Here is a 26,941-nt window from a genome sequence, read left to right as displayed (position 1 = left end):
AAGAGTTTAGTCTTTAAGAGTTCTTCCTGCTGTGTGTTCAGAAAAGACATGAAAAGTACATTTTGTGTTTATTCTGACTTGGACAACTTTTTGAGGCATCCTGGTAATATGAAGGGTTCAAACAGCAGTAATAAATCAGCAGGATTTAACAGTCGCCACGTTTTCCCCCTTTCACAGACAAGCTTAAGTCTCATGGAAAATGATCCTCCAGGTATTTATGGCTCGTGCCACAGCTCAGATCTTCAAAGGTCATCAAGTGTTATAATTAATTATAAAGGAGTCAAAGTCCTGTTTCTTCAAAACATCAAATGATTAAAAAAAAAAAAGTTTTCCACAAACAGGATAAATTATAAAGTGCTGTTAAGAATTGGCTGGCTTTCCGATTGTAGTTAATGAAGTGCAGTAAATTACAATGAATTTTCTTTTTTAAAAGGACGGTTTTCTGACTTAAAAGTACTCGTCCCCTCCATGAGTGACTTCTGTTCCGTGTTTGGGGGTTAAACATCAACATCATGTACAGAACACATTCAAAATAAAGTCCAGTGTTCCCTTTGGGTGCAGTGAGGAGTTACAGCAGTCTCTGTGTTGAAGGCATGTTTGTTTTAACTGGACGGTGTAGAAACTGTTCCTGGCTGCATGTGGTGTCGTTCTTCGTGAAAAGCTCGCTGGATGTTCAGAGCATTTGAGAGGCTGCACGTCACTGAAGATGACCGCAGGCTGGATCGAGCAGTCGCCAGTCCCGTCTTCACCGTACTCTACAATCATGTTCCCCCCAAAATGTGGCTCCACACAGTTTAAAGTTACTGCGAGTGACCTGTGAGGCGAACAGAAACGAGTCTAAGAGAGCAAACAAACACTGACAGACTTTTGTTTTCTGGAAGCAAAGCAGTTAGTTTAAAGAAAAGGATTAAAACTAAACGTGGACTCAAAGGAGCTCTGTGGGACACTTAGCATCTTAGCTGCAGATTTAGAAGTTAAAGCACAAACCTCTTAGCGATCTGCAATCTCCTGATTTCCACACGTTTTAAAAAGTCATAGAAACAATTGCGGTTTACCAGCAGGAAAAACAGAGCATTGTGAGAATGTATACCTCCATCAAGGCTAAAGCTGGGACAGGAAGTGAGTTCCTGAATACCACCTGAAAGTATATGTAGATCTATCTGTAAACAAATGAAGCCAGCGTTTTAACTTTGACCTATCTTGTTTTAGAAAAGAATCCTAAAAGACTTCCTTGGTAGAGGCATACAAGAATAACTGCAGTCGCATGCCCACACACAACCAGGCTGGTCTGACTCAGATTTAATTTATCTGAAATGTAGGTTTTGCAAAAAAAAAACCCCAACTTTGTCAAAGACTCTAAAACCTTCTAACACAAATAAAAAAAACAACAGAATGTGAAGAATTAACCGCTAAGACATTACGTACGAGACGACTGTGGTGTTGTATTGCAAGAATATCAGGTGAAATTGAAATGTACTGTCATGTAATACCACTAAGAACCACAGGGTGGTGCAGTGAGCCAGTGTAGCACGTAATTCCTGTTAACATGACAGAAAAAGATTTATGGAAATTCAGTTGTAACGTTGTTTCCTCACATTCTGTTTACAACTTTAGGAAGGATTAAAAGTATCATTAATTTGACCTATTTTGCTTCAACTTATTTCATGTTATGCAGGCAGTCAGTGTCACACAGTTTTTTCTATTCTTTGATCTCTATGATGTCAGAGAGATGGAAAATCAGAAGCTCTGCTCACTTGTTGTTCAACCATTCTGCTTATAAGGACAGCCAGTAGGAAGGCAGTTGGCTTAAAGGGGGAGGGGCTAAAACAGCTTGTTGTCCAAGCATGAGCTAGAGAAGGATTACTTTGAACCAAGAATCATGCAAAGCTGCTCTAGCAGAATAAATATGAACAGAACAGTTCCGCCTTAAATTAGTTTCTAACGAGTGAGGACATCTGCGTCGGTTAAAGCCGTGAACACACCGTGTTAGTAAAGCCTTTAATATGTAAACATGCCCCAAGTCGAAACTCAAGTGTCACACACGGCATGCAGCGGCAAATGTCGGACCTTAGTGGTCCACTCTGCTGGGGGGAGGGCTGGGATGGACCCCCCAGGGTGCGCCGTTCATATTCTTTCCTAAACCTGTTGTCAGTAAGTGAGGAGATTGTGAGTGAGTGAGGGGGAAATTCTCCAACAATGAAACAGTTAACAGCTGAAGTCACTTCCTGCATGCAGTGGCTTACCGCTGCCGTTGTAGCAGGGCTCTGTGGTCTCCCAGTTCATGGCTTTCTGGACGGCCTTCTTCCAGCGAGCGAAGCGGTACTCGCTCTCTGTTTGTGACGAGGAAACAAGTGTAAGTCATGTCGTCATAGTAACATCCACCAAATGCAGCAAATTACACCTAAAAGTCACTGAGTGGAAAACACTGAGATTACAGATTCAGTCAAAACTGATTTAAAGCTGAAGCTGTGTAAAAATAATAAGCTACACAAATATTTCTAAGATATTCACATTTGATGCCATTGCAAAGCAAAGACCACAAAACAGCACAGAGTGACACTGTTTTGAATTTTACTGCCCAGCAAATAACAAAAGAACATTTACATTACTTGAAAAATAAACACATCTGAATATATCTGCTAATTTTAAAGCTGATGGTAAAATAAGGAACATTTTCTCTGCACAAAGAAAAACACCATCATGCGCCTGAAGGGGGGAGGAGCCAGCCAATCAACCATCAGTTATGTTGACTCTTGCAGCATGTTGCTGTCACAGGATAAAAAACAACTTTAAGTTCACTTTAATCTATTAAATGGGAAATTAATGTTTTACACAGTGTTTTATTTCACTGTAAATGTTTAACAGCATCTGGACAAACAGAAACAACGGCTGACACTGTAAATTCTAAATTACATAGTGCTGCATAACATTAACCAAAACTCGAGGCCATCCTGCTCTGTGTTCTATTATCTGCTGTATGTCCTGTGTCATGTATGTCATATGATCCCATTGCAAGCTTTTCACTCTCACAGTCTTACCCTCAGGGTTTATCTGAGGCTCGTATCTCTCAGATGTGACATGTGGGAGCTGACCGGGACTCAGGCTCCATACGCCTACGCCCTCTGCTGCCCCCGCCGCCATGGCTACACCAAGAGCTGTGGTCTCGGACATGGTGGGTCGAACTGGAGCAACGTAAGACGGACGGTTAGAGAGTGACAGAGAGACATGTTCCCCCTGAGAGCGATCAGGCTCATCACTTCCTGTATTCTGGTTGCTATTTAAATGCAAAAATTCTTCATTTTCATAATATTTTTGGTGAAATCTTCAAGTCAGTGATTTGTTTTTTAAATTTCTTTAAAAGTTAGTTGCAGGAAGTCATCAGGTTGACATCAGCCATGTTGTATTTTCAAAATAAAAGCTTCCATGTAGTTTGAGGACTTCAGCCAGACTTTTTAAAGAGTCATTTTCTTTAAAATAAAATCTTCTAGTCAGCTATTGGAAATTAACTAGGTACTTTGACACCTAAGTTACAGAAATTAAAGCAGAACATAGGCAAATGTTCAAACAAAACCAAAAAACCTTTAGTGCTACACTGGTTTTTAATATATCTTCAGTTCATGAGGTCATGTTGTGGTTTTGTAAAATGTCCAAACTACTCAGGGGAGTAGTGCTGCTGTTTTTGTTTTTTTTGTGTGTTACTAGTCAGATCTATCATCCAGATAGTGCCTGATTGTTTTTTCAAAAGTGCAGACTGTGAGTAAAGAATAATCTTTACCATCAGACAGTGAGGACATTTTGTCATTTCTACATGTGACTAAACTTGTCACAGTGAACCAAACGGTCATTAGAGTCTCTAGTAAAGTCTCTAACATTCAAAAGGAGCAGCTGTTCAGCTTTGATGGGAAACATCTTACAGGTGATAAAATCATCCACTTACACAATGCTGGCAAAGTATTCTAATGAACAGGAAGATATGTGCGTGTAAAGTCAATTCATGTTTAACTGGTTAGCACAGGTACATTTCTGCCTTTACCTTCGACCTGTATATCAAAGTGTTTGTTTTAAATGGGTCAAATATCAGAATGGACAGTTTAAGGTTAAGGTTCAGCCTCGTGTCACCAGTTCCTCGATTTTAAAACACAGAGTTACTCTGAGTGTGTGTGCGTTTAGTAGTCGTACCTACAGGGATGCAGAGGATGTCGGCCTGCAGCTGCATCAGTAATCTGTTTGACGTCATCCCTCCGTCCACCTTAAGCTGCGTCAGAGGGACCCCGCTGTCCTGATTCATTGCATCAAGAATCTAACACACACACACGCACACACACTTCAATTCAACTACGATGAAACCCGTCTCTAACCCCTCTTTATTAACTCTTGTTGCATCTGAAATTCAGCCTAGCTGAAATACTACCATGCTCTGATATAGTGTTCAGTAAGCAAACCTGTATGTATCATAAACTCACGTTACACCTATGTGATCAATGCTTAGTGATAGCCCGGTTACACTCTTGTGTATCTTCTCGTTCTAGAGATGAGAAGAGGAGGCTCACCTCTCTGGTCTGGAAGCAGACGGCCTCCAGAGCAGCGAATGCCAAGTGGTTCCTGTTGGTGAACTGTGTGAGCCCACAGATGATGCTGCAAAACAGAGAAAGCAAAACTTTAATACTTTAATACAGAGACCAAACATTAAACTGTTCCACATTTACTACTGTGTTATTGGGCAGCACAGCAGAGCTCTGTCATGTTTTTGTGGCCTTGTGTTTTGTGTTTTTTTGTCATTGAATAGATATAGAATCACATGATCTTAAAACAACCTCTCCCCACATGTTCATACTTTGACACAGATTTTAAAAAAGTAAGAAGCAGACTGCTAATCTGATTGCTAAACACCGGATTTACATCAGAAGGAGCAAAAGCTTCATTTAAGGTTTTAAAAAGAGTCCAAATGTGCATCCTCCAAACTCTGTTAATGTGTCTTTTGAGGAACTGAAATTGAATGTGAATATACTAAATGTCTTTAAATATCGAGCAGCTGAGATGTTTTGTAGAAGCTCATCTCCATAAGTCACTTAACAGATCCTGACAAAAAAGCCCACCTGTTCGATTACCAGTGAGGGTGTCATCTCAGAGTTTATAATCAGCTTCCATCCTGTTTATTATTAATGCTGAGTGCACAAAATGTGGGTTTGGATTTTCCTACATTAGCTTTGGGGTTCCTCAGGGCTCAGCACCAGGCTCATAGCTGATCTTTTAACACATGCACTGTTATACATAGAAATATAGCCATTTCAACAAGCGTTCAAGCATAAAGGATTTCCTCAGTTTAGAATGAGCCTGGGCCGACTCGCTCACCCTCTTGCGCTGGGCTCCCAGTAGGGGGCGTAGAGCCCCGAAAAAGCTGGCACGAAGTAACAGCCGTACGACGTTCCTACTGCCGCTGCCAGTTTCTCTGAAAGAGAGGACAACAGGAGACGGAAGCAGACGTGATATTCAAGCACAAACCCCAGCGCCGAGTCCTGAATGTAATCAATGGTGAAGTGCACGTACCGATCTCTGAGGACGACTGCACCATCCCCATGTTGTCCTTCAACCACCGTACCACTGCTCCTGCTATGGCCACCGACCCCTGCAGGAAACAAGAAAAAAATAAGCAGATCCCAAAAATCAGACCAGAGCACAGACAGCCGTCACCGATCATAGTTATTTAATAGAGGCCACCACACACCTCGAGGGCATAGCAGGCCGGCTCGTCTTTTCCCAGTTTGTAGGCAACTGTGGTGAGCAGGCCGTGGTCTGAGATCACAGGCTGACAGATCACATGAAAATTATTACTGAGAGGGTGAAATATTTCTCACTAAAATTGTTATAGCAATAACTACAGTGGGGCAAAAAAGTATTTAATCAGCCACCGATTGTGCAAGTTCCCCCACCTAAAATGATGACAGAGGTCAGTAATTTGCACCAGAGGTACACTTCAACTGTGAGAGACAGAATGTGAAAAAAAATCCATGAATCCACATGGTAGGATTTGTAAAGAATTTATTCGTAAATCAGGGTGGAAAATAAGTATTTGGTCAATAACATAAATACAACTCAATACTTTGTAACATAACCTTTGTTGGCAATAACAGAGGTCAAACGTTTACTATAGGTCTTTACCAGGTTTGCACACACAGTAGCTGGTATTTTGGCCCATTCCTCCATGCAGATCTTCTCGAGAGCAGTGATGTTTTGGGGCTGTCGCCGAGCAACACGGACTTTCAACTCCCGCCACAGATTTTCTATGGGGTTGAGGTCTGGAGACTGGCTAGGCCACTCCAGGACTTTCAAATGCTTCTTACGGAGCCACTCCTTTGTTGCCCGGGCGGTGTGTTTTGGATCATTGTCATGTTGGAAGACCCAGCCTCGTTTCATCTTCAAAGTTCTCACTGATGGAAGGAGGTTTTGGCTCAAAATCTCACGATACATGGCCCCATTCATTCTGTCCTTAACACGGATCAGTCGTCCTGTCCCCTTGGCAGAAAAACAGCCCCATAGCATGATGTTTCCACCCCCATGCTTCACAGTAGGTATGGTGTTCTTGGGATGCAACTCAGTATTCTTCTTCCTCCAAACACGACGAGTTGAGTTTATACCAAAAAGTTCTACTTTGGTTTCATCTGACCACATGACATTCTCCCAATCCTCTGCTGTATCATCCATGTGCTCTCTGGCAAACTTCAGACGGGCCTGGACATGCACTGGCTTCAGCAGCGGAACACGTCTGGCACTGCGGGATTTGATTCCCTGCCGTTGTAGTGTGTTACTGATGGTGACCTTTGTTACTTTGGTCCCAGCTCTCTGCAGGTCATTCACCAGGTCCCCCCGTGTGGTTCTGGGATCTTTGCTCACCGTTCTCATGATCATTTTGACCCCACGGGATGAGATCTTGCGTGGAGCCCCAGATCGAGGGAGATTATCAGTGGTCTTGTATGTCTTCCATTTTCTGATGATTGCTCCCACAGTTGATTTTTTCACACCAAGCTGCTTGCCTATTGTAGATTCACTCTTCCCAGTCTGGTGCAGGTCTACAATACTTTTCCTGGTGTCCTTCGAAAGCTCTTTGGTCTTGGCCATGGCGGCGTTTGGAGTCTGACTGTTTGAGGCTGTGGACAGGTGTCTTTTATACAGATGATGAGTTCAAACAGGTGCCATTCATACAGGTAACGAGTGGGGGACAGAAAAGCTTCTTACAGAAGACGTTACAGGTCTGTGAGAGCCAGAGATTTTCCTTGTTTGAGGTGACCAAATACTTATTTTCCACCCTGATTTACGAATAAATTCTTTACAAATCCTACCATGTGAATTCATGGATTTTTTTTTCACATTCTGTCTCTCACAGTTGAAGTGTACCTCTGGTGCAAATTACTGACCTCTGTCATCATTTTAAGTGGGGGAACTTGCACAATCGGTGGCTGACTAAATACTTTTTTGCCCCACTCTATATATTTTAAAAACAACATCTTACCTTGGTGCCTGTGTTTCTGAGCAGGAAGCAGCCAGTCCCATACCTTTACATGAGAATAAAACAGAAGCGTTAGACACGCGATTGGTTTATTGGTGACGTTAACTCATCTACAGTGTGGGTGCGCTGGTGTTTTGATTTTTGATATTCGCCACACTTAACAGATTTGCATAGTCCTCATGAGGAGGACAGAGAGCCTGTAGTGTCACATTTTAGCAGGTTTACAGCCAACCTGGGTATATTTGTTTTACGTTTCATGTCCACTTCCACTCGCTGGTTAGATTTAGAGAAAGCAGGTGGTTTGGGTTAAAACACACCTTAGCAACAGGAACAGAAATCGGGGGACAAAAATAAAGAAATGAGTACTCTTTCTGACTCCAATCAAGCACCTTTCTTGGGTTAGTTACTGTGACTTCTATCTCACAGAGTTGGTGAATCAGGAGGTGGGGAGATTACTCAGTTGATTGAGCAGGCACTGAGCGATGATTAAATCCACTGACTTAGCGTTTTGTTATAAACTGATAGATTTGTATGTTAACTGCTACAGTTTACTAAGTACTACCTTTCTTTAGAGTGAAAATAGCGACTTTACAATTTACTGAAACACAGTAGAGACACATTTGAAGAGAACTCAATCGTATCAGTGTAGTGCAATTTAACCCAGTCCACATATCCCTATGATGATATTTATTAACAGCCTCAAATGTCATGTAATTTATTTTGTCAAGTTGAAAAAACACAATCTCTGTATTGAACATAGAAAAACAATGAATTGACGTCACCGTGATAAAGAAGGGAGCAGAGTGCTTACGTGTTTTTGGCCTGGCCTTCGTTGAAGCACATCTGACCAACCAGAGCAGCCGACTGGTCACCGAGACACTGACAGATCAAGTAGGACGTGTAAACAGTCATAGATGAGTGGATACAACCGCAAACATATCTGCTTCACCCTGGAAGCTCCAACCCAGCAGTTAACATAATTTTAAACCCACAGCCAGAAAATGACCTTTTGAAAAGGGGACCTTCCATATGCTACAGTGTGTTTCTGATCTACCCCACTAAACTACATAGTGATATGACCATTAAAATGTACCCAGGATGCACTTTTTAAGTTTCAAGGGAATTATGAGAAAACAGATCAAACAACCAGGATACCAATGCTTGTTTCTGTTCCTCTACTCTATAGAGATGAAACTGCTGCAGCTCATTCAAACTACGACAGACCTCAGATGATGCTGATGCTCAGAGACGGTTATTTTCCTTTTAAATTGATTTGGTTGCAGCTTAAATGTGTTTTGCAGCCCTGAACTGGTCTTGCTGACGTCTCCTGTACTTATGCAGCTAGTTCAGACCCGCCCACGTGTACTTGGCGGGCCTGAACTGTGAAAGAGAGTGTGAAGATACCGCTTTTGCTTGGCTTCATTACATACAAAACAAATCAGCTGATTCTGAGGTGTCACAGGGCAGATTTTTCATTGGTCGAGCGAAATGGTCTCTACTCAGAAAAAAAAAAAGTGGGAGGGAGCCATGCGTTGCTCCAGCACAGCGACAGCCTCGCAGCGGAACACAGACAGATGTGACTCATTAAACAAAGTTGCATAAGAGGGAAAAGCTCTTACCCCTGAAATTGGAACTCCTGCAAGTGAGCCGGATTTCTGGTTAGGAGACAGAAATGTGGACATGTTTAGATTCTGGATAAATGACCGCTGAGCTCAGTGCGACACAAAGAATGATATGAAAACCTTTAGGATGAAGCAGGAGGCCGTTTGCTGTGCAGGGAATCAGACTCGTGGCCCTGTAGCCAAGTATGCATCACACTGAGTTATCAGTGGTAATTACAGTTTAATAAAAGCTCCACAAGCGTCAAAGTGAGCATAGGATACTTTTATTATTTTAACCTAACTGAACCCTTTCTAGTTTTATCAGAACTGATTATTTATTCATTAATTCCAGTCATTAAAGAGGTCGGTCCTGCATGGAAAGATACATGTAGAGGCAAAAAAAGAAAAAGAAAAATGATCCGATCAATGAGGCAGAGAGAGAGAAACAAACAGCTGCTTCAGCTGATCTCTGGACCTCAGTCCATAGAGCACGTTGCATAAAAAAGCTTCGACATTAAAGTCAATGATGTTGTCGGGAGATGAGATAAGAGCCGCACGGCTTCTTATCAGGATGTTTATCAGGGAGAGGCCACAGAATGGGATTTTAAACAACTCAATGAACTCCTACCTACACTCCACAAATATACTATATACACACACACATGCAGAAAATATTTCTGTGTTGTGATTCACAACACACATGTAACACGTGCATTTGCACAGAAAAAAAAACTATTACTGATGAGGAGTCCATGGGCCATGGACGAGGTGCCTGCACCCCTGAAGGGCCATGGACAGGGTTTAAAATGGACCTCTGCAAGTGTGTAATTACACAAGCGGTCCAAATATATAGAAGAAATACTGCGTTACCTTATCTAAACAGTTTGTGCTCTGGGAGCTTTTTGGAGTATTTTATTCCAACTTTGTTTTATTGATTTCAGCAATGACATACAAAGTTAGCAACAGCAAAGTCAATCTTGATTTCAGAACAGTGGTATGTCCATTATACCCTCCAACCCCCCAACCCGAATTCTCCCCCTACCAGGTCCACACTAGACAAGACACCGCAGAGAACCAGTCTCTGCCCACACACACAAAAAAACAACAAAAAACCAAAACAACAACATCTCAGGACCCATACACATAACACGCATAACCCCCAAAAAACAACAACAACCACAACCCCCCCGCCCCGCCCCGCAACCAAACAAACAAACAAAAACAAACAAAGCAAAAACAGAGAAAACAAAAGCAGAGAAAGGACCAAACAAAAGGAAAAACAAATAGATAAGGTATAAATAAGATAAAAAAAAAAAAAAAACACATTATAATGTAGCTTCGCTCAGTTCACTTCAGACTCAGGAAGTAAAGTAATGGTGTCCACCAGCAAGAGAAATGATTTCCAGATTTTGTTAAATTCCCTAATAGAACCTTTTAGAGAGAATCTAAGTTTTTCCAGCTTTAAGTTAAAGAGTACATCTCTCACCCAATGATCATGAGTTGGGGGGTGGGGAAGCTTCCACTTCAACAGAATAAGCCTCCGAGCCAGTAAAGCGGTAAAGGCTAGGGCCTGTTTGAGGGGACCAGATAAGTTCAAGTCGGGAGGAATGCCAAAAATTGCGGAGAGTGGGTTAGGAGGGACAGTCTGGCCATATGCTTGGCTAAGTGTGTGTCGAATATATTCCTCCAAAATGCACTCAGTTTCGAACAAGACCAAAACATGTGGACATGGTTGGCAGGCGATAGTCCGCATCTGCTACAGGCATCACTAATGGTTGGATAGATTTTAGATAATTCTGCGTTTGTATAGTGTACTTTATAGACCACCTTGCACTGAATCAAAGCATGACAAGCACAAATTGAGGACGAGTGAATCAATTTCAAAGCAGAATCCCACTGCTGTTCTGGCAGGGTTGTCTGTAGCTTTTCCTCCTATCTCAGCTTAATATGAGAAATGGATTTGGGGACCAAAGCATCTAGTATTTTATACAAGGCTGATATCAGTCTGTTTTGATGAGGGTTCGTCTGCAGGATGATATCCAGATTTGTTTCTGGAGGCCGATTGGGAAAGTGAGGGAACTGCGTTTTTACAAAATTTCTAGCCTGAAGATAACGAAAAAAGTTGGAATTAGGCAGGTTGTATTTAGACGATAGGTCAGCAAAAGATAGAAAGGTGTCCTGACTGTACAAGTCCTTAACAGTCCTAAGTCCGTTATCTTTCCAACTCCTAAAGGCCGCATCAGTGTTTGAAGGTGCAAAATTACAATTTTTTGATAAAGGCGTTAGCAAAGACGGTCCAAGTAGCCCGAAGTATTTTCTGAACTGTCGCCAAATAGTTACCGTTTCCTTAGCTATTGGATTATCCCCAACAAGGGTTGGAGAAAAAGGGAGTGGTGAGCTGAGTATTGATGATAATGAGTAACAGCTAGATGCAGTTTCCATTTGTACCCAGGCTGGTGCAGGGGGGTCGTTATGAACCCAATGTAAAAGTTTTTGTATGTTAGCTGCCCAATAGTAGTGTCTAAAATTGGGCAGACCAAGACCGCCGTCAGTTTTAGAGGACTGAAGAATAGACTTGCGAATTCTAGCTTGTTTCCCTCCCCATATGAAATGTGACAGAATCTTTTCTAACTTGTCAAAAAATGCCTTGGTAAGAAGAATCGGGACATGTTGAAAAAGATACAAGAATTTTGGGAGGACACTCATCTTTATCAGGTTAACTCTCCCTGCCACTGACAATGGTAGAGAAGTCCAACAGTCACAATCTTTCCCAACATTTTCTAGTAGGGATAGAAAATTCTCCCTCATCATTTTACATATAGAAGAGGAAATAAAAACCCCCAAATATCTAAATCCGGTTTCTGTCCACTTAAAAGGCACTATTGAGTGGGGAAGAGCTCTGGCCAGGGAATTGAGGGGTTGCAACTCGCTTTTTTGATAATTGAGCTTATATCCTGACAGTGTACCATATTGGTCCAGTATGTCAAAAAGTACCGGGAATGAGTTTAGAGGGTCAGAAATGTACAGGAGCAAATCATCTGCATAAAGGGAGAGATTGTGGGTCACACCGAACCTTGTAATGCCTTTAAATCTATCCTCTGAATGCAGCCATATTGCAAGAGGCTCGATAGCAATGGCGAATAGGAGGGGTGAGAGAGGGCACCCTTGCCTAGTGCCCCTCTCAAGTGGAAAAGGCAAAGACAAGTTGTTGTTAGTACGAATACAGGTGGATGGCGAGGAATATAGTAGCTTAACCCAGAGAATAAAGTCAGCCCCTAAGCCAAACCTATCCATCACCTCATAGAGGAAGCTCCACTCAACGCGGTCGAAAGCTTTCTCCGCGTCAAGAGATACCACAACCTCTGGAATTGAGTTGCACGATGTATGGATAATATTCAAGAGGCGTCTTGAATTGTCATATGAGTGCCTGCCGGCCATAAATCCCGTCTGGTCAGAGGCGATAATTTGTGGCAGAACACGTTGTAGCCTAAGTGCGAGGATTTTAGATAGTATTTTAAAATCAATATTTAAAAGAGAAATTGGTCTGTAACTGCTGCACAACAGAGGATCCTTGTCCTTTTTCAAGATTAAACAAATAGTAGCTTCGGACAAAGTCTTGGGTAATTGACATTTTGAAAAGGCTTCATTATACATATCTTTCAACAACGGTGCCATAAGATCAGAATTGGCTTTATAGTATTCTGCAGAGTAACCGTCAGGGCCCGGCGATTTACCTGTGTTTAAGGATTTAATGGCTTCTTGTACCTCTACTACAGTAATAGGTCCCCCTAATCCCTTCGTCAGATCACTATCTATTCTTGGAAAATGTATATTTTGGAGAGTTTCTTCTGATAGAGGGGGAGAGCTTGAAGTGTACAGATTGGAATAGAAACTTACAAATACTTCATTAATTCCCTCTTTTTTGGAGTATTTTAAATACAATTATCTGAACAACAATAATACGACTGCAGTGCATTGATTTGTACTTCCAGACTGTCCAAGGAGGTTAAGCTCCAGTTTTGGTGAAATTCTAGGCATACACTGTACCTACACAGTTTGTGGCTGTAGGTTGCTAACCAAGCCATATAGGTTTAGTTGGAAATGTAGGAATGCACCTTCAGAAGTCCAGCATGGTGACATTTATCCTTTATATGGAAAGAGGTTAAAAACACTAATTAATATGATTTATGTAGGAAAAATATCTACTGAATTAATTTAAATGTAATTAATTTAAAAAATGTAGGATTGGATGAAGTCATGCATGCATCTGGATGTATGGAAAAAACTGTGCAGCATAAATCCATCAGAATAATAAACGTTCAGCTGGAAATCTTCAGCAGACCTTCACTATCTACACTGTCTGTACATTATCACCTCTCCTGATGCTTCTTATCAAGTTTTATAGCCATTACAGTAATAACAACATTTAACGAGACCATTCACCAGAAATATTTATGGTTCGTGTCGGTATCAGGTTGCACAGATTTCACATATCTCTTCTTTGAGTTGTAGAGGGAAAAAAAAGGTTGTTTCAGGTTTGTGACCTCAAAACACAAATGGTGTCACAGAAACAAACACACAGCGTGCTGTGAGGCGTATCTGAGCTCACCATCCAGCCGTATATCTCAGACGAGCTTCTGACGCTGGGCAGGATTTCCATCGGGATGTCAAAGTACCTGAAAGGAGCATAGCAGGAGTCTGTCATGAGGTTGTAGGTTCATAATAAAAACAAACACAAAGGCGCTTATAGTTTTTCTTTTTTTTTTTGATGAGGTCTTTGTTCTATTTTCTGTCCTGTTGTTCTGTGTTTTAATCCCCAGATTGCTGCAGATGAGGAAGAACAGACAACAAAGGAGAAAGTGGCAACAATGTGACTTTAAAAATGTAGCTTTTCACACGAGGTTTCTTTAAACTTTAAATATAAATCAAATCAATTAAAAACAAGGCAGACATTGATCGGATGCCAAGTTAAGCCCGTCCAGCCCGTCTCCAAGGGCAACCTGCAGCCTCAATGTAGGGGGCAACGAGGATTGGCCTGGGCAAACCACAAGCAATCAAAAGCAAACTACATGAGAGCTCCTCACCAGTACAGGAAGGATGTCCGGTGTAAAATCTTTTACAATCGAATATATGACTCCGATTATTTCGATACTGGGATGGTTAAGTCTGCATGAAGGCACGTGAGCCACTTTAGCAACCTCTAAGCAGAGCAGCAAGATGAAGAAGAAGAAGAATCATGACTGAAATTAAATCTGGAGGAGTTCGACAAAACGGAGCTAAAACAGAGTGTTTGTTTCTCTCTCACTAAAGCTGGGGAGCTGACTCTGAATAATCAGGTGAAGACCAGTCCATTCTTTCTGTGCTTTTATGACTCAAAAGAAATAAAATGTATTGGTGCAGCATTTTTTCCACTGCTTCAAAGCTCAGCCAACTGCATAAAACAAAAGATGGCTCATTAACTCCCTGAATGGGAAGTGAATGAGCTTTTACTGGAGTGTGCAAACAGATACGCAGACGATAACCTTAAATGCTTTATTCTGTGTGTGACAATTAAGCAGCAACCTCCATGGCTAAAACATGAAACCAAAAACTGCAGTTCCTTTAGCCGCCACTTGAGACTGCATTAAAAACTTAGTCCATCCCCAAAACATCCAATTTTACAGCAGAAATAAAGACATAACATATGCATCACTCATCTGTTTAAGTTGCAATAAAGTTTGCATTATTAGGGGTGTGGCGTCTCTGACTGACAGATTTATGGCGACACAGGTAGCTGTAGCTGCTAGCTCTTTGCTAGGCTTCACCCGGCCTGAACTAGACCTCTGTTCTGTGTTTGTGCTGTTGGAGCCTTTTATTACCTAATATTTAATTCAGATGAATTCAGTTGTTATTTAATGTTATTAACACTAATTGGTTGACTCTCTGATGCTCTTATATAGTTTGTTTGCTAACCTAGCTAGCTAGCATTAGCCAATAACACAGCTTTTCAGGCCCTTCGTGCAAATATGGTCACTCTGGCTCCACAATCCAACATGGCAGTGGCCAAAACATTTGGATAGGCTGTGGCACCCATCCTTTATATACAGTCTATAGTGTACAGGGTATAGTGTGAATCACCTGCAGAGTTCAGGATCCCAGTCCATGGTGTGAATGTTGAAGAGCATGGTGCGACTGGCGTTTGAAACGTCTGTACAGTGGACCCCGCCGTTCTTTCCCCCTGTTAGACACTGGGGGGTGGAGGGGTGGGGGTGTTAAAAGAACAAATCACACACTCATGACTAGGGTTGCCAACTCCCTGAAAAATAAATAAGGGACACCTCGTGGCCAGGGCCGGGCGACCCAGTTGTCTTCACCCTTCCCAGTGTGGTGAATTTTCTAGCTCTTTTTTTGTGTGTGAAATTATTTTTTTAACCCTTTGACTTGAATTTGATTTAAGTAGATGTGTATTCTTTGTGATATGAACACATGTGAAACAAATGATAATTTAGCCATTTATTTTTAGCTCAAAATGACAACATTAACACAGTAAAACAGGTCTCCTTCTTACAGTTTTTTACAGCCGCTAGGACACATGTCACAATACTTAGGTCACTTTTGCAAAACTCTTCACACAATCCTCCTAACTGACCGTCAGCTTGGCAAAGCAGTTCATTTCACATTCAAAATGCACTACAACTACCAAAACACTTCATTCAGGTCTCAAATAAACTCATTCTTCCAGAACACTAGCAAAGGTTGACAGCCGACAAACACACTTTGTCACCCACAAAACAATGACCTGAAAAACACTAACAACATGTAGCATTACACAGTGTTTTCTTGTGTAAAACAAGGACACATCTCTGTTTATAATTTCAATATATGTTACTGGAATGAATCAGACATCATGCAGAATTCGTTAATATTTGTTTCTGTATTTTTATTTTTTTGCACTAAGAAATCCCAAAATACAAGAATTTGTATACACACCATCCACTGATACACATACAATAGTAATGCTAATCTACTCGGTCTCCTCCATTTGGCCACAGGTTCTCATCCATATCACAGCTCATGTCATCTAGGGCAATACACCTAGGAAAGCATCTTCTGGCATGCCAGAATTGAAGGAGTTGTAAAATTGAAGGGGTAACACCTGTGTAGATGTTCATCTACAATGAGAATGAGCTGTGACTGGTTAAACTGCATTTTTAGATTTAAAATATGTTTCAATAAAATATTGCTGTTGGATTTTGCTGTCTTTTCAAGTTTTGCATTGTGTTATTGTTTTGGCCATAAGTATAACAGTTTTGAAAACAGTATGTAAGCACATGCCAAATGTCCTGTCCGTACAAAGATTTTTGGCAGTTGTTGTGTCTGAGTGAGAAGATAATTCATGAAATTTGAGAGATGTAGTCATTGAAAGCATTTTGTGCCAAAACAATGATAACTGGTCCTCAGTTTAGCCCACATAGACTTCTGTTGTGCTCACTGTGTGAGGAGTTTTGCAAACGTGACCTAAGTATTGAGAAATGTGTCTTAGAGTCTGTAAAAAACTGTAATATTTGTTTATGTATTTTTATTTTTTTGCACTAAGTAATCCCAAAATACAAGAATTTGTATACACACCATCCACTGATACACATACAATAGTAATGCTAATCTACTCGGTCTCCTCCATTTGGCCACAGGTTCTCATCCACATCACATCTTATGTCATCTAGGGCAACACACCTAGGAAAGAATCTTCTGGCTGCCAGAATTGAAGGAGTTGAAAAATTGAAGGAGTAACACCTGTGTAGATGTTCATCTACAATGAGAATCAGCTGTGGCTGGTTAAACTGCATTTTTAGATTTAAAATATGTTTCAATAAAATATTGCTGTTGCATTTTGCTGTCTTTTTAAGTTTTGCATTGTGTTATTGTTTTGGCCATAAGTTTAACAGTTTTGAAAACAGTATGTAAGCACATGCAAAATGTCCTGTCTGTACAAAGATTTTTGGCAGTTGTTGTGTCTGAGTGAGAAGATAATTCATGAAATTTGAGAGATGTAGTCATTGAATGCATTTTGTGCCAAAACAATGATAACTGGTCCTCAGTTTAGCCCACATAGACTTCTGTTGTGCTCACTGTGTGGGGAGTTTTGCAAACGTGACCTAAGTATTGAGAAATGTGTCCTAGCGTCTGTAAAAAACTGTAAACAGAAGCCTGTCATGCTTAACTTTTGAGAATATAAGTAAATCTTTCTTTAAAAGAACTCTGTCCTGCTTAACTTAAAATAATAGAAAACAATAGAAAGAAAAACATTCTTGTAACTGTGCACATTTAGTGCATTTAGTACAATTGGCTTCAGCTGAGGTATTATTTCAGCTTTTCTAATGCTAATCAGCTGCTCCTGTTTGTAAACCCGCTTGTTCCCATGATTACGCATCTTAACTCATCATCATTATTCATCTATGTATTACTTTTATGTATTAGTCATCTATTTGTTGTAATCATCTATCCTTGCAGTTGTTTATTACACAAAATAAGTTATATTATCACACTTCTGGCCACATAGCGCTGATATTCACTGCACATGCCCATATTAACTTTTTCCAGCCAGGTGTTTTCCTTTTCCCATTCTTCCCTTTCTCTGAGGGGAACAAACATTGCTGCTCTAACGCTGGGCTTACACTGTGCGGTTTTAGGCCCATTTTGAGACGATTTTTGAGTGATCGGACCGATTTTGGCCTTCATCGTGCGTCGTGTAGTATACGTGGGGTAACGAGAAGTGATTAACACCTCACGACCAGCTCCCGATCATCAATCGCTCGTGAGGGTCTCACCACAGCCGCTCACACTGCTCGCGCGCAAACACGTAAACGTCGGTGAAAAAGATGGAGCAGCACGGCTGTGCAGCGTGTGATCTGGACACAAGCGATGGAGGCACAACTTGTAGAACTTTAAAAAGCTCATCCGAGCCTTTTCGATGTGGCATCACAAAATTATCACGACCACAACAACCGTGAAAATAGTTGGATTTACACTGCTGCTCAATCACAGCTGCCTGATCAATGTTTTTCATTAGCAATTTAGCAAAGTTGATGGTGGTGGTGTGTGTGTCTGTGTGAGTGAAAGACAGAGAGGGAGAGAGCGACAGATTTTCTGTTATAACCTTCATTTTATGGAGGCACAGTGTGAGCACTCAGGTCGCATCAGAGCATCGGGCGGTATAGTGTGAGACCTGCATCGTGACCTACCAACTTCTAACCCCTGCGAGTCAATCGTGCAGTTTGAAAATCTCCCAGTGTATGTCCAGCTTTAGGTGTACTGACGTCCGAGACTTGCACCGCAGTGACGGCGTTTGTTTCCCTGTTGGCCATGCTTCTTGTTGTGGTCATCTGTTGTCTTCCGGTATTTTCTCCGTAAGCGACCTTTCCTCGACCAATGAGATGAGCGGTAATCTGAATTGTCATACTCGAATTGTCATAAGTGTGCTGTCAGCTCATTGGTCACAAAGCAGGAGAGGGGCTGGGAATTATTTTTTCAAACAAAGTGTTAATTCCATTAAAAGTTATAGACTACTTTTGATTCTCACTGTATTACGGGACAAAGTGCGTCCCTTATTAGCTCAATACGGGACGTGTACTTTTGTTTCTAAATACGGGACGATTCCGTTTTTTAAGGGACGGTTGGCAACCCTACTCATGACAGAAGTAGAGGTACAGGTTCAGGTCTTACCCAGATGATCCAGGAGTCCACCGTGCCAAACATGGCACGCTGGCTCAGGAAAGCCTCATGCACCTCGTCCACGTTGTCCAGCAGCCATCGCAGCTTCACTGCACTGAAGTAAGTGCTGATGGGAAGGCCTGTTTTATGCTGTGGAGATTAAGACAATAGAAACAGAGATCAGAAAGATATTTCAACAAAGAAAGCAAGAGTCCTGCCTTCTTTCAGATTTCTGATTCAAAGTAGATAACAAAGTCACTACTACACCCCCAAGTGTTCCTCTGACCCACACAACTTGCCCTGATTAAGTTGTTACCAATTTCTTATCAATCATCTCTCACCCTGAGGTGGTTCTTGTTTCTTCCCGGAGCTTTGTTAATGAGCCTCTCTACCGTCGACTGAGTACGAAGGTCCAGCCAAACTAAACACAAAGCAGGAGAGGAGAAAGATTCAAACACGGGAACCCAAAACATTGGCATTAGTTTTGTGAGAAAACAGCAACCTCAATATGTAGTTGTAGATCTAAGCTTCATAAAGACTAACTCTTTAATCAGAGGCCAGGCGGTCTCAGCGTAATGAATAAAAACTGAGTAATCAGGAAACATTTTCCTCAGTTTCTAAAGAAATGGCAGGAATGCCGAGGACCAGCTGAAGTTTGAGACAACACAAGAACTTTGTTTAACTAATCACGCTCCTTACAGCCCTCTGACCTGATCTTCATTTAAATTCTGTGGTTAAACCTCAAAGAGGATCCAAGGCAACAGAGCTCCAGGTCTTTTTCAGGATGGATGAGAAATGAGACTCACAGCTCAGCGTTCCCAGGGTTTGTTTGAATGGGCATGGGCATAATCCCAACTCTAATTTTAGCTTCTTTATTTTTCATCTTTCTGGAAGAACAAGGCCATCCACAATGTATTAGTGAACAATGTCCTTGCTTTTATTTTGAAAGATTGGTCACTATTAACCAGCTAAACTTGAGTCCTTCCTGTCTAAGGTTTCAATGTGTGATATTTTATTATATATACTTCTACTAGCCAGGCTGCTGGTGCAGCTGTGTGGTCGTTTTCACACATGAACTCTGGAGCACGCTGTGGAACCAGGTCGGGATTTTCCCCAGTTGAGCTTCATCACACAAAGCACAGCAGGAAAGTAAAATGCCGCTTTGAAAATACAACTTTTGCTAGAGTGAATCCCGCAGGAGGCAAAACAGGAGACCGTGTGGACTTTGTATGAGCAAACCACCACGTTAACTTCTGTTTAATTTTCAACCTAACTTGGATATGGGAGTTCTGCACCTCTGTCTGATGATGCTGTGGTGCATTTTTTGAAAATGGCTAACATTAATCTGAGAGCCCGACTTAAACTTCAAATTATTGCAAACTGCAAATAGATAGTAAATTATCCCAAACAGAGCATATCAATAAGATAGCTGCTAAAAACAGTTTGAAATCAGGTTATATCATCAGACCCACTAATAACACCAAAAACCAGGAAAACTGGATTTAACAACATCTGTCTGTCAGCTTCTGGTCACAGCGACAAACTGACACAATGAATTTGGACTTATTTTTACTACCATTCTACACATTGTCATTGTTGTCATGGCAAAAAGTGATTGCTGGTATTTAGATTGAAGCGATTTGTTCCTGTTAAAAGGGAGTTTTCCCTCCCCACTGTTACCATGTGCGTGCTCACAGCGGGTGGTATGATTGTAGGGGGTTTCTCTGTGAGGTCTTTACCTCACAATATAGAGAGATTGAGGCAACTGCTGTGGTGATTTGGTGTTATATGAAGAAAAGTGAACTGAATTTATTTTATATATGACTCCATTGTAAATCCTGTTAACTGCAGGTTATTTTCCAGCATGAACGGGGATATTAGACATAAAAAAGCCACATAAAAACATCTGCGTTCACTTTTTGGCCCAAAACCTGATTAAATAATATGAAGGTGACACACCTTTTGAAGAAAATTGCTTTGCGGTGCCTTTTCTCCTGCTGTGAGAAGTTAAGCACTAACATTTTGTTAAAAAAAAAAAAACTTTGCTAGCTTTTGTTGGCTGTTCATAGCTCAAGCAGTGCTCTGATCAGTGAACAGCTGACACAACACCCCCCAGTCGAATCAGGGGACTGAAGAGCTCGCTGATAAACTGGCTTTTTAAACTGAAAGCCTGTGTGAGTGGGAGTGGCTGCTGCTGGATCACAGCTCTGATGGTTTTTGGCGGGGCAGGAACAGACACGACACAGGATGCTTCAACCTGATGTAATCAAGTCATGCCCCGAGTCGTTTCCCACATTACACAATCCACTTTTTTTACAGCTCGGTGAGTCTGACACCGATGTAGAAATCCAAAAATACTGATGCTGACGCTCTCACCGATGGCGTTGTAGAGCGGCTCGCCGGTGTCTTTGTCCCAAACCAGGGTCGTCTCTCTCTGATTGGTCACTCCCACCGCTGAAAACAAAAAAAAGGATAAATTTCAATGAATTTGCCCCGATGCCCTCATTTTCTACCCCGTCTTCCACCGTCAGCGTCCTACCTTTGATGTTGGAGACGTCGATGTTGAGCTTGCAGAGCTTCTCACAGGTCCTCTCAATGCACTCGTGAATAGACTGCATGATCTCCCGCGGGTCCTCCTCCACCCATCTGGCCAACACGCAAACACACAGAAAACACACGCGTGCATGTTTAAAACCCGTTTGAAATCTGCGACAGATGAAGTTTTGAGACTTTTCAGGATGTGAAAATCCAGAGTGCTTCAAATTTTTATGAAAAACATGATAATCAAGATCAAATTAAAATCTGGGAAGCCTATTTACTGCTTTTATAGACCAATAGAAGCATTTTAAAAACTATGATCTGGCACACCAGCCAGACCCAAGCCAATGCAGTGGTTTAACAAAGGGAGTTATCCACTTCACTCTGGATGAGTTGTAGTTTTCTGATTTTTTACTCAGACCTGTAAAGACATTGTTATAACTGTCTAACCTGTAGACGTGCATGTTAGAACTTCTTCTGACAGAAATCCTTAATTTTTTCTACATTTTAAGGTTGTAAAAAGCCGACTTCATTAACAGAGAAAAAGTCTCGCTTGTAGATGTTTCCATGGTTCCACGGCCCGAATGATCACCTGCAGCTTTGTGAGATTTGCATTCAGGAAGAAAACACCTTAAGTTTACAGCCTGCTGTAATTTCTGTCTGGGTGTTCTGGATCTGCAGTACAGCCGGTCAGTCTGTTTCTTGTACCGGGTCACACATGCCAGCTTGTTAGGAACAAAAATGAAATAAAACCTGGACCATAGACTCAGTTTGTTACATATCAAATAAAGTTATGTGATTAAAAGGTGGTTAAACTGTAACTTAGTAGCCTGTTAAAAAGACACCAGAGGAGGGGGGAGGTGCTGCTGTTACAAGCTTTACAGTTCTATCAACACATATCTGTGCAACTGCGAAAGACTCCTATATAAAGCAAGAGTTAAAATTCAGAAGAAAGAATATTAACAGGTTTGAGCTATTTTCATTGGGTTATATTATATTGGTAAGTGAAAATATGTGAATCAAAGTGATAAACGGTGGCGGTCCGAATGAGATTTTGAAGGATAAGAAACCTGCCGGTCTGCTGACTACAAAGGAAACTCAATGTGACTGCAGGAAGAAGCTTTAGCCTCTATATGGATGAGCAGGTAAACTTAACTGCTATCACATCAAAAAAGTCAGCCAGTGCATTACTGAAAACCAGTATGTGGATGAGACAGAGGTGTTTCAGAGAAGTGGGCAGGAAGTGATGTGGACAGACTTTTTTATTTTTCAACTGTTAGGCATGCAGGTGGAAATATCTGCTGTTAACAAACATGCCCTGCTATCAGACATGCAGGTGAAATAAAATGGACAACAGCTCAAAGGATAATCTGTGAACTACTCCCAGAGAAAGACAAGCTGAAGCTTTTACAGTGGCCCTCGCAGTCCCCTGACCGCAGCGTTGCCAAAAATGAATGGAAGTGTGTTTACTTTGTGCCACGGTGCCTTTCAACAACGGCTTGCAGCTTTCTCAAGAACATTCAAACTGCACATCCCCAAAGAAACCAACATTTAAAAAAAATGAAACATAAAAACTAAACTCCTGTATTTCTGCTCTTTATCTTCAGCGTGTGCACATATTTGATTGAAGGCCCAGTGTGATGAATCTCTGTGATTAGTTTCTCTCCTCTGCTCTCTGCTTCACAGCTGAATGAGTAACATTTGATCAAAGGACAGCGTTTTTATCATCAGCTTCCTGATGGCATTGTTTTTTTTGTTTTACCAGCTTCGGCCTCAGTAGACAACTGAGCCGTCACCTGAAAACTGGACTCCTGTGAGTGCACAAAGACTTGAAGTGCAAAGCATCCTGTTATTCCACCAACTATTCAAGCAACACGGATCTCAGGCTGGGTGTGCAGAGATAATAAATACTGCACATAGGTGTGCAATCTGTTGCACCAGGTCAATATGGTGGATACACACAGTGTCTAATTGTGATAATTTGAAGTTCGAGTCACTCACCCCTCTTTGGGGAAACTCTGGTTGATCTCTACTTGGTGGTGACTGATCAGTTCAGCTGTTTTTGCGTTGAACACCTGCAGAGAAACACAGCTCATTAGAAGCAGGAACAGAAATATTAAAAGCTTCATTTAATTAGGGAGCAAATTAAAGCTGCCACAGTTTAATTTTTCCAGTTATGTTTTTCCTTCCACCCACTGAGGAGTGGAAAGACGATATTGATCACTGGCTCGATCGCCTCTGGGTGCTGCCAGAGTATTGTAGAGAAGAAGGGAATTAACACGAGGCAGGACTTTCCCTGTCACCTGCAGTCAGACAGAAGTCAGCGTTTCTTCTGATTAAGTAATAGGATAAAGCTCCGTGCAGCACCACCCTCCTCTCACCGTGCGTTCACTCAGCTACAGGAAATCCTTGTTACGCTTTTAGGACATGTGATCCAAGAGTAGTTTCAACCCTAAAGTCTAAACTTTAGACTTCCTGACTTACTTTACACTGGAAATCTAACAGGAACAAACTAAGCCTGTAAAAAGAGAGAGCATTGATGCAAGGAGGATGTCTGATGTCATCTTAGTTCAGTTGCACCATCAGTGTTAAAAGTCTGAATCATCACGCTTACTGAAAACTGATGAGAACTGAACTCAGTCTGAACTTGTTTTTTTTTACCTGCTCCCAAAAAAAAATGTGACCTCACAAATACTGATCGTTGCAAATTTCAATCAGTGCTGCGGTCCCACAGAGGACGGGGCCACGCTCACTGATTCAAAAACTAATAAGCATATAAAACAACATCCTCTGCACCCACAGACCCAATCTGTGACAAATACACAAATAAAACAATAAAGCTGCTTCTCTTCTGAGTTCCTCATCTTGATTTCAACTCCACTGTCAGCTGCTGACTCTAGGGCTGATTCCCAATCATCCACCCACAGCTTAGACATGTATTCTGCCCTTCTGACTGTTAATGACACCTCAAAAAAAGGAAGGGAACGCTGGATCATCAGAGCATAACTAAAAGTCAGGTAAACGTCAGGGATATCAAAGTCTCCAGGTCTTCTTCTTCTCTTTTTGGCTGCGCTCCTCTGGGGTCGCCAAAGCAGATAACCTCCCTCCATCTCACCCCATCCCTCACCCAACCCTCAGCATCTGTGAACCTCCTCTTCCTCCTTTCCCTCTTCCGCACACATCCAAACATCTCAGCCTTCCCTCTCTAATTTTGCCTCCAAACTGCTCACCCTGAGCGCTCCATCTCATGTACTCATTTCTAAACTCGCGTCCAGTTGGGAAGCCGATTGTTTGCCGTGTCTCCAGGCACAGTGTCAGGAGCGTGGAGTAGACCCAGCAGCAGGGATGGTATCTGCTTATTAATGCGAGGCGGATCAGGAGGAGTACTGCCAGAGTCAGAGGCATGTCTCTGATTGAGATATCAGATACTCTGTGAGGGTCACATGAGGGCATTTTAGTGGGACTTGTGCTCACAGCCTGGCTGGCATTTTCCAGAGAACACCAGAACTGGCAGGTCCACCACTGATGCTCTCTTCTCTTCACAGACGAGAGCAGGTTCACAGAGTCTGGAGACACCGTGGCGAGCGTTATGCTGCCTGTAACATCATCCAGCATGACCAGCCTGGCAGTGAGTCAGTGATGGTCTGGGGAGGCGTATCCTTGGAGGGTCACGCAGGCCTCCACGTGCTAGCCAACAGCACCCTGACTTCTGTTACATGCCAGGTTCTCAGACCTCCTGTTTGTGCAGGGCAATCCCTGGCTTCATGTACCCGGAGTGTGCAGGCAGTTCCTGGATGATGGAGGCGCTGATGCCTTTGTCTCACATTCTCCAGACCTGAATCCAACTGAGACCCTCTAGGATGTTATGAATCTATGTTCTGGAGTAACACCATGACGGAGGACCACAAAGTAGCAAATGCAACACCGTAAAGATGCAGTAATGGGGCAGGGATAGCTCAGTAGGTAAAGTGGTCGCCCCATGATCGGAAGGTCGGCGGTTCGAATCCACTTAACGGCTACCCTGAGGTACCCCTGAGCAAGGTACCGTCCCTACACACTGCTCCCCGGGCGCCTGCTTAGTGGGCTGCCCACTGCTTCACTGAGTGAATGGGTCAAATGCAGAGAAAAAACAAGTAATTTCCCCATGGGGATCAATAAAGTATCCATTATTATTATTAAAGTTTGTTTTTATGAGATCATTACACATGTATACACAAACGAAGGCTCTGTGACAATTTTGCAGTCGATCCGCAGCCAAATGATCAAGAGTCAAAATCAGGCGTTAGGTTAAAGTTTTACTGCTGCTCAGAACGACCGTTATGTCAGCTGATGATGACACAGGAAAGGCCTTTATTTTCAGAGAGTTCAGCACCTGTGGACGTTTAAATCTCAAGCACCAAAAAGAAATTCATTTATGATTCATTTATGAGTAGAAGCTCTTACGTGTCAGAAAAACCCACAAATCTGAATTTCTCTCTGTGCACTCCAACAGCACTTTTACCTCCTCTGAGCCCCTCACTGCTCATGCTCTGTGCCAAAGCTCGATTTTCCAGCTGACCTGGTTGAGGAAGTCCAAATTTGTTCAAAGTGATCATTCAGCTGGACTGATTTTAGCTCTTTGTAGATGCACCTGAACCCCATCCAAAGCAGGTGGAAGCTACAGGTCAGTGTGCTGCTCCAGTCCACTGGTTGCTTTTTCTATTTAAATCTCTGTTTAAATAGAATCATCGTGATGTTCAAGCTCGTTTCTGAGCCGAGCACAACACAGACATAAGTCACGTGGTGATTTGCACTTCATCCACGATTACAGCTGTTTGGCCAAAGCCTCTGAGCACAGGACAGAGTCTCCGTAGTCTGCTGTCCCAGCTGCTCCCGGGCCCTGAACACAACATGAAAACAGCGAAACTTCACTAAAACTCACCAGAAACCTCGTGGAGCTCGTGCCCTGATCAATAGCAGCAACCAGCGGGTCCATTTTTATTCTCTTCTTCTTTAAAACGAGTGTTAAACACAGCCGGTGAATCTCTGCTTTAATCTAACACGACTCCTCGGTGAGGTGGAGAAGGACAGCTGTGCACACTGACACAGACCTCCTCCTCTGCGATCACCGGAACCGGCCCGCAGAGAGCGCAGTCTCCGATTGGCTGCTCGCTCAGAAGGCGTTGGTCACACTCCGACCAATCAGCTGTGAGGGTCAAGTTCACCCAAAACAAACAACAACAAAAACAAAACAAAAAAAAAAACAACGAAGACACATAAAACCAAAAGTAACTAAAAATAATAGATAACGGAATTTTAAAACATCTGGATCTTATTCAAAAATGCAAAAAAAAAAACACATTAAAAAACAAAAAATTAATATCAAATATCATTAAAAAAAAGTTCTACATAACAGAAACATCTTTAAACATCTCCAAATAATAATAATAAAAACAATAAAGTAAATATTTAAAAAATAATAAATTTGGGGCAGATAACCTTCACAGTTGAACCCTCAGACATGTACAGGCGCTGTGGAGAGCATCCTCACACAGAACATGACATCGTGGTTTGGGAACAGCTGTGTGAAGGACCAAAAAGCTCTCCAGAGAGTGATCCGTACAGCAGA

The 26,941-nt window shown here is 42.0% G+C and overlaps 1 protein-coding gene across 2 annotated transcripts; it reads right to left on the bottom strand.

Annotated features, from left to right (window-relative positions):
• Nucleotides 1–748: 748 nt before the first annotated feature.
• On the bottom strand, nucleotides 749–26,430 carry LOC146691162 (glycerol kinase-like). Of its 2 annotated transcripts, XM_085434448.1 has the most exons (20): nucleotides 26,255–26,430; nucleotides 23,335–23,408; nucleotides 21,335–21,441; nucleotides 21,172–21,249; nucleotides 19,137–19,216; nucleotides 18,808–18,945; nucleotides 15,223–15,332; nucleotides 13,715–13,781; nucleotides 9,124–9,159; nucleotides 8,316–8,383; nucleotides 7,508–7,550; nucleotides 5,726–5,806; nucleotides 5,548–5,626; nucleotides 5,353–5,449; nucleotides 4,551–4,635; nucleotides 4,180–4,300; nucleotides 3,039–3,182; nucleotides 2,244–2,330; nucleotides 2,068–2,142; nucleotides 749–814 (listed from the first exon to the last, which is right to left on the bottom strand). In XM_085434448.1, the coding sequence occupies exons 1-19, from the start codon at nucleotides 26,306–26,308 to the stop codon at nucleotides 2,069–2,071; spliced, it is 1,623 nt and encodes a 540-aa protein (XP_085290574.1). In that variant the 5' UTR covers nucleotides 26,309–26,430; the 3' UTR covers nucleotides 749–814; nucleotide 2,068. The 2 variants fall into 2 exon arrangements, with proteins under 2 accessions (XP_085290574.1, XP_085290575.1); XM_085434449.1 differs by lacking the exon at nucleotides 2,068–2,142 and having other exon boundaries at nucleotides 750–814.
• Between the last annotated feature and the right edge of the window lie 511 nt (nucleotides 26,431–26,941).

Source organism: Copadichromis virginalis, linkage group LG16, assembly GCF_057382275.1.
Source record: "Copadichromis virginalis isolate Kocher_CV1m ecotype Utaka linkage group LG16, C_Virginalis_male_GT1.1, whole genome shotgun sequence".
NCBI lineage: Eukaryota > Metazoa > Chordata > Actinopteri > Cichliformes > Cichlidae > Copadichromis > Copadichromis virginalis.
Note: the sequence above shows the minus strand (reverse complement) of the source record. Positions and strands in the feature narration are given on the sequence as shown.

Bases quoted from the DNA above. Each gene is read 5' to 3' on its own strand.
- LOC146691162 (XM_085434448.1), bottom strand. From the start codon at position 26,308: ATGGACCCGCTGGTTGCTGCTATTGATCAGGGCACGAGCTCCACGAGG. The intron at 2,331-3,038 runs GTAAGACTGTGA...CGTCACAAACAG, and splicing joins GCCTCAGATAAACCCTGAGG to AGAGCGAGTACCGCTTCGCT. The intron at 2,143-2,243 runs GTAAGCCACTGC...TACTGACAACAG, and splicing joins GCCCTGCTACAACGGCAGCG to GTTTAGGAAAGAATATGAAC.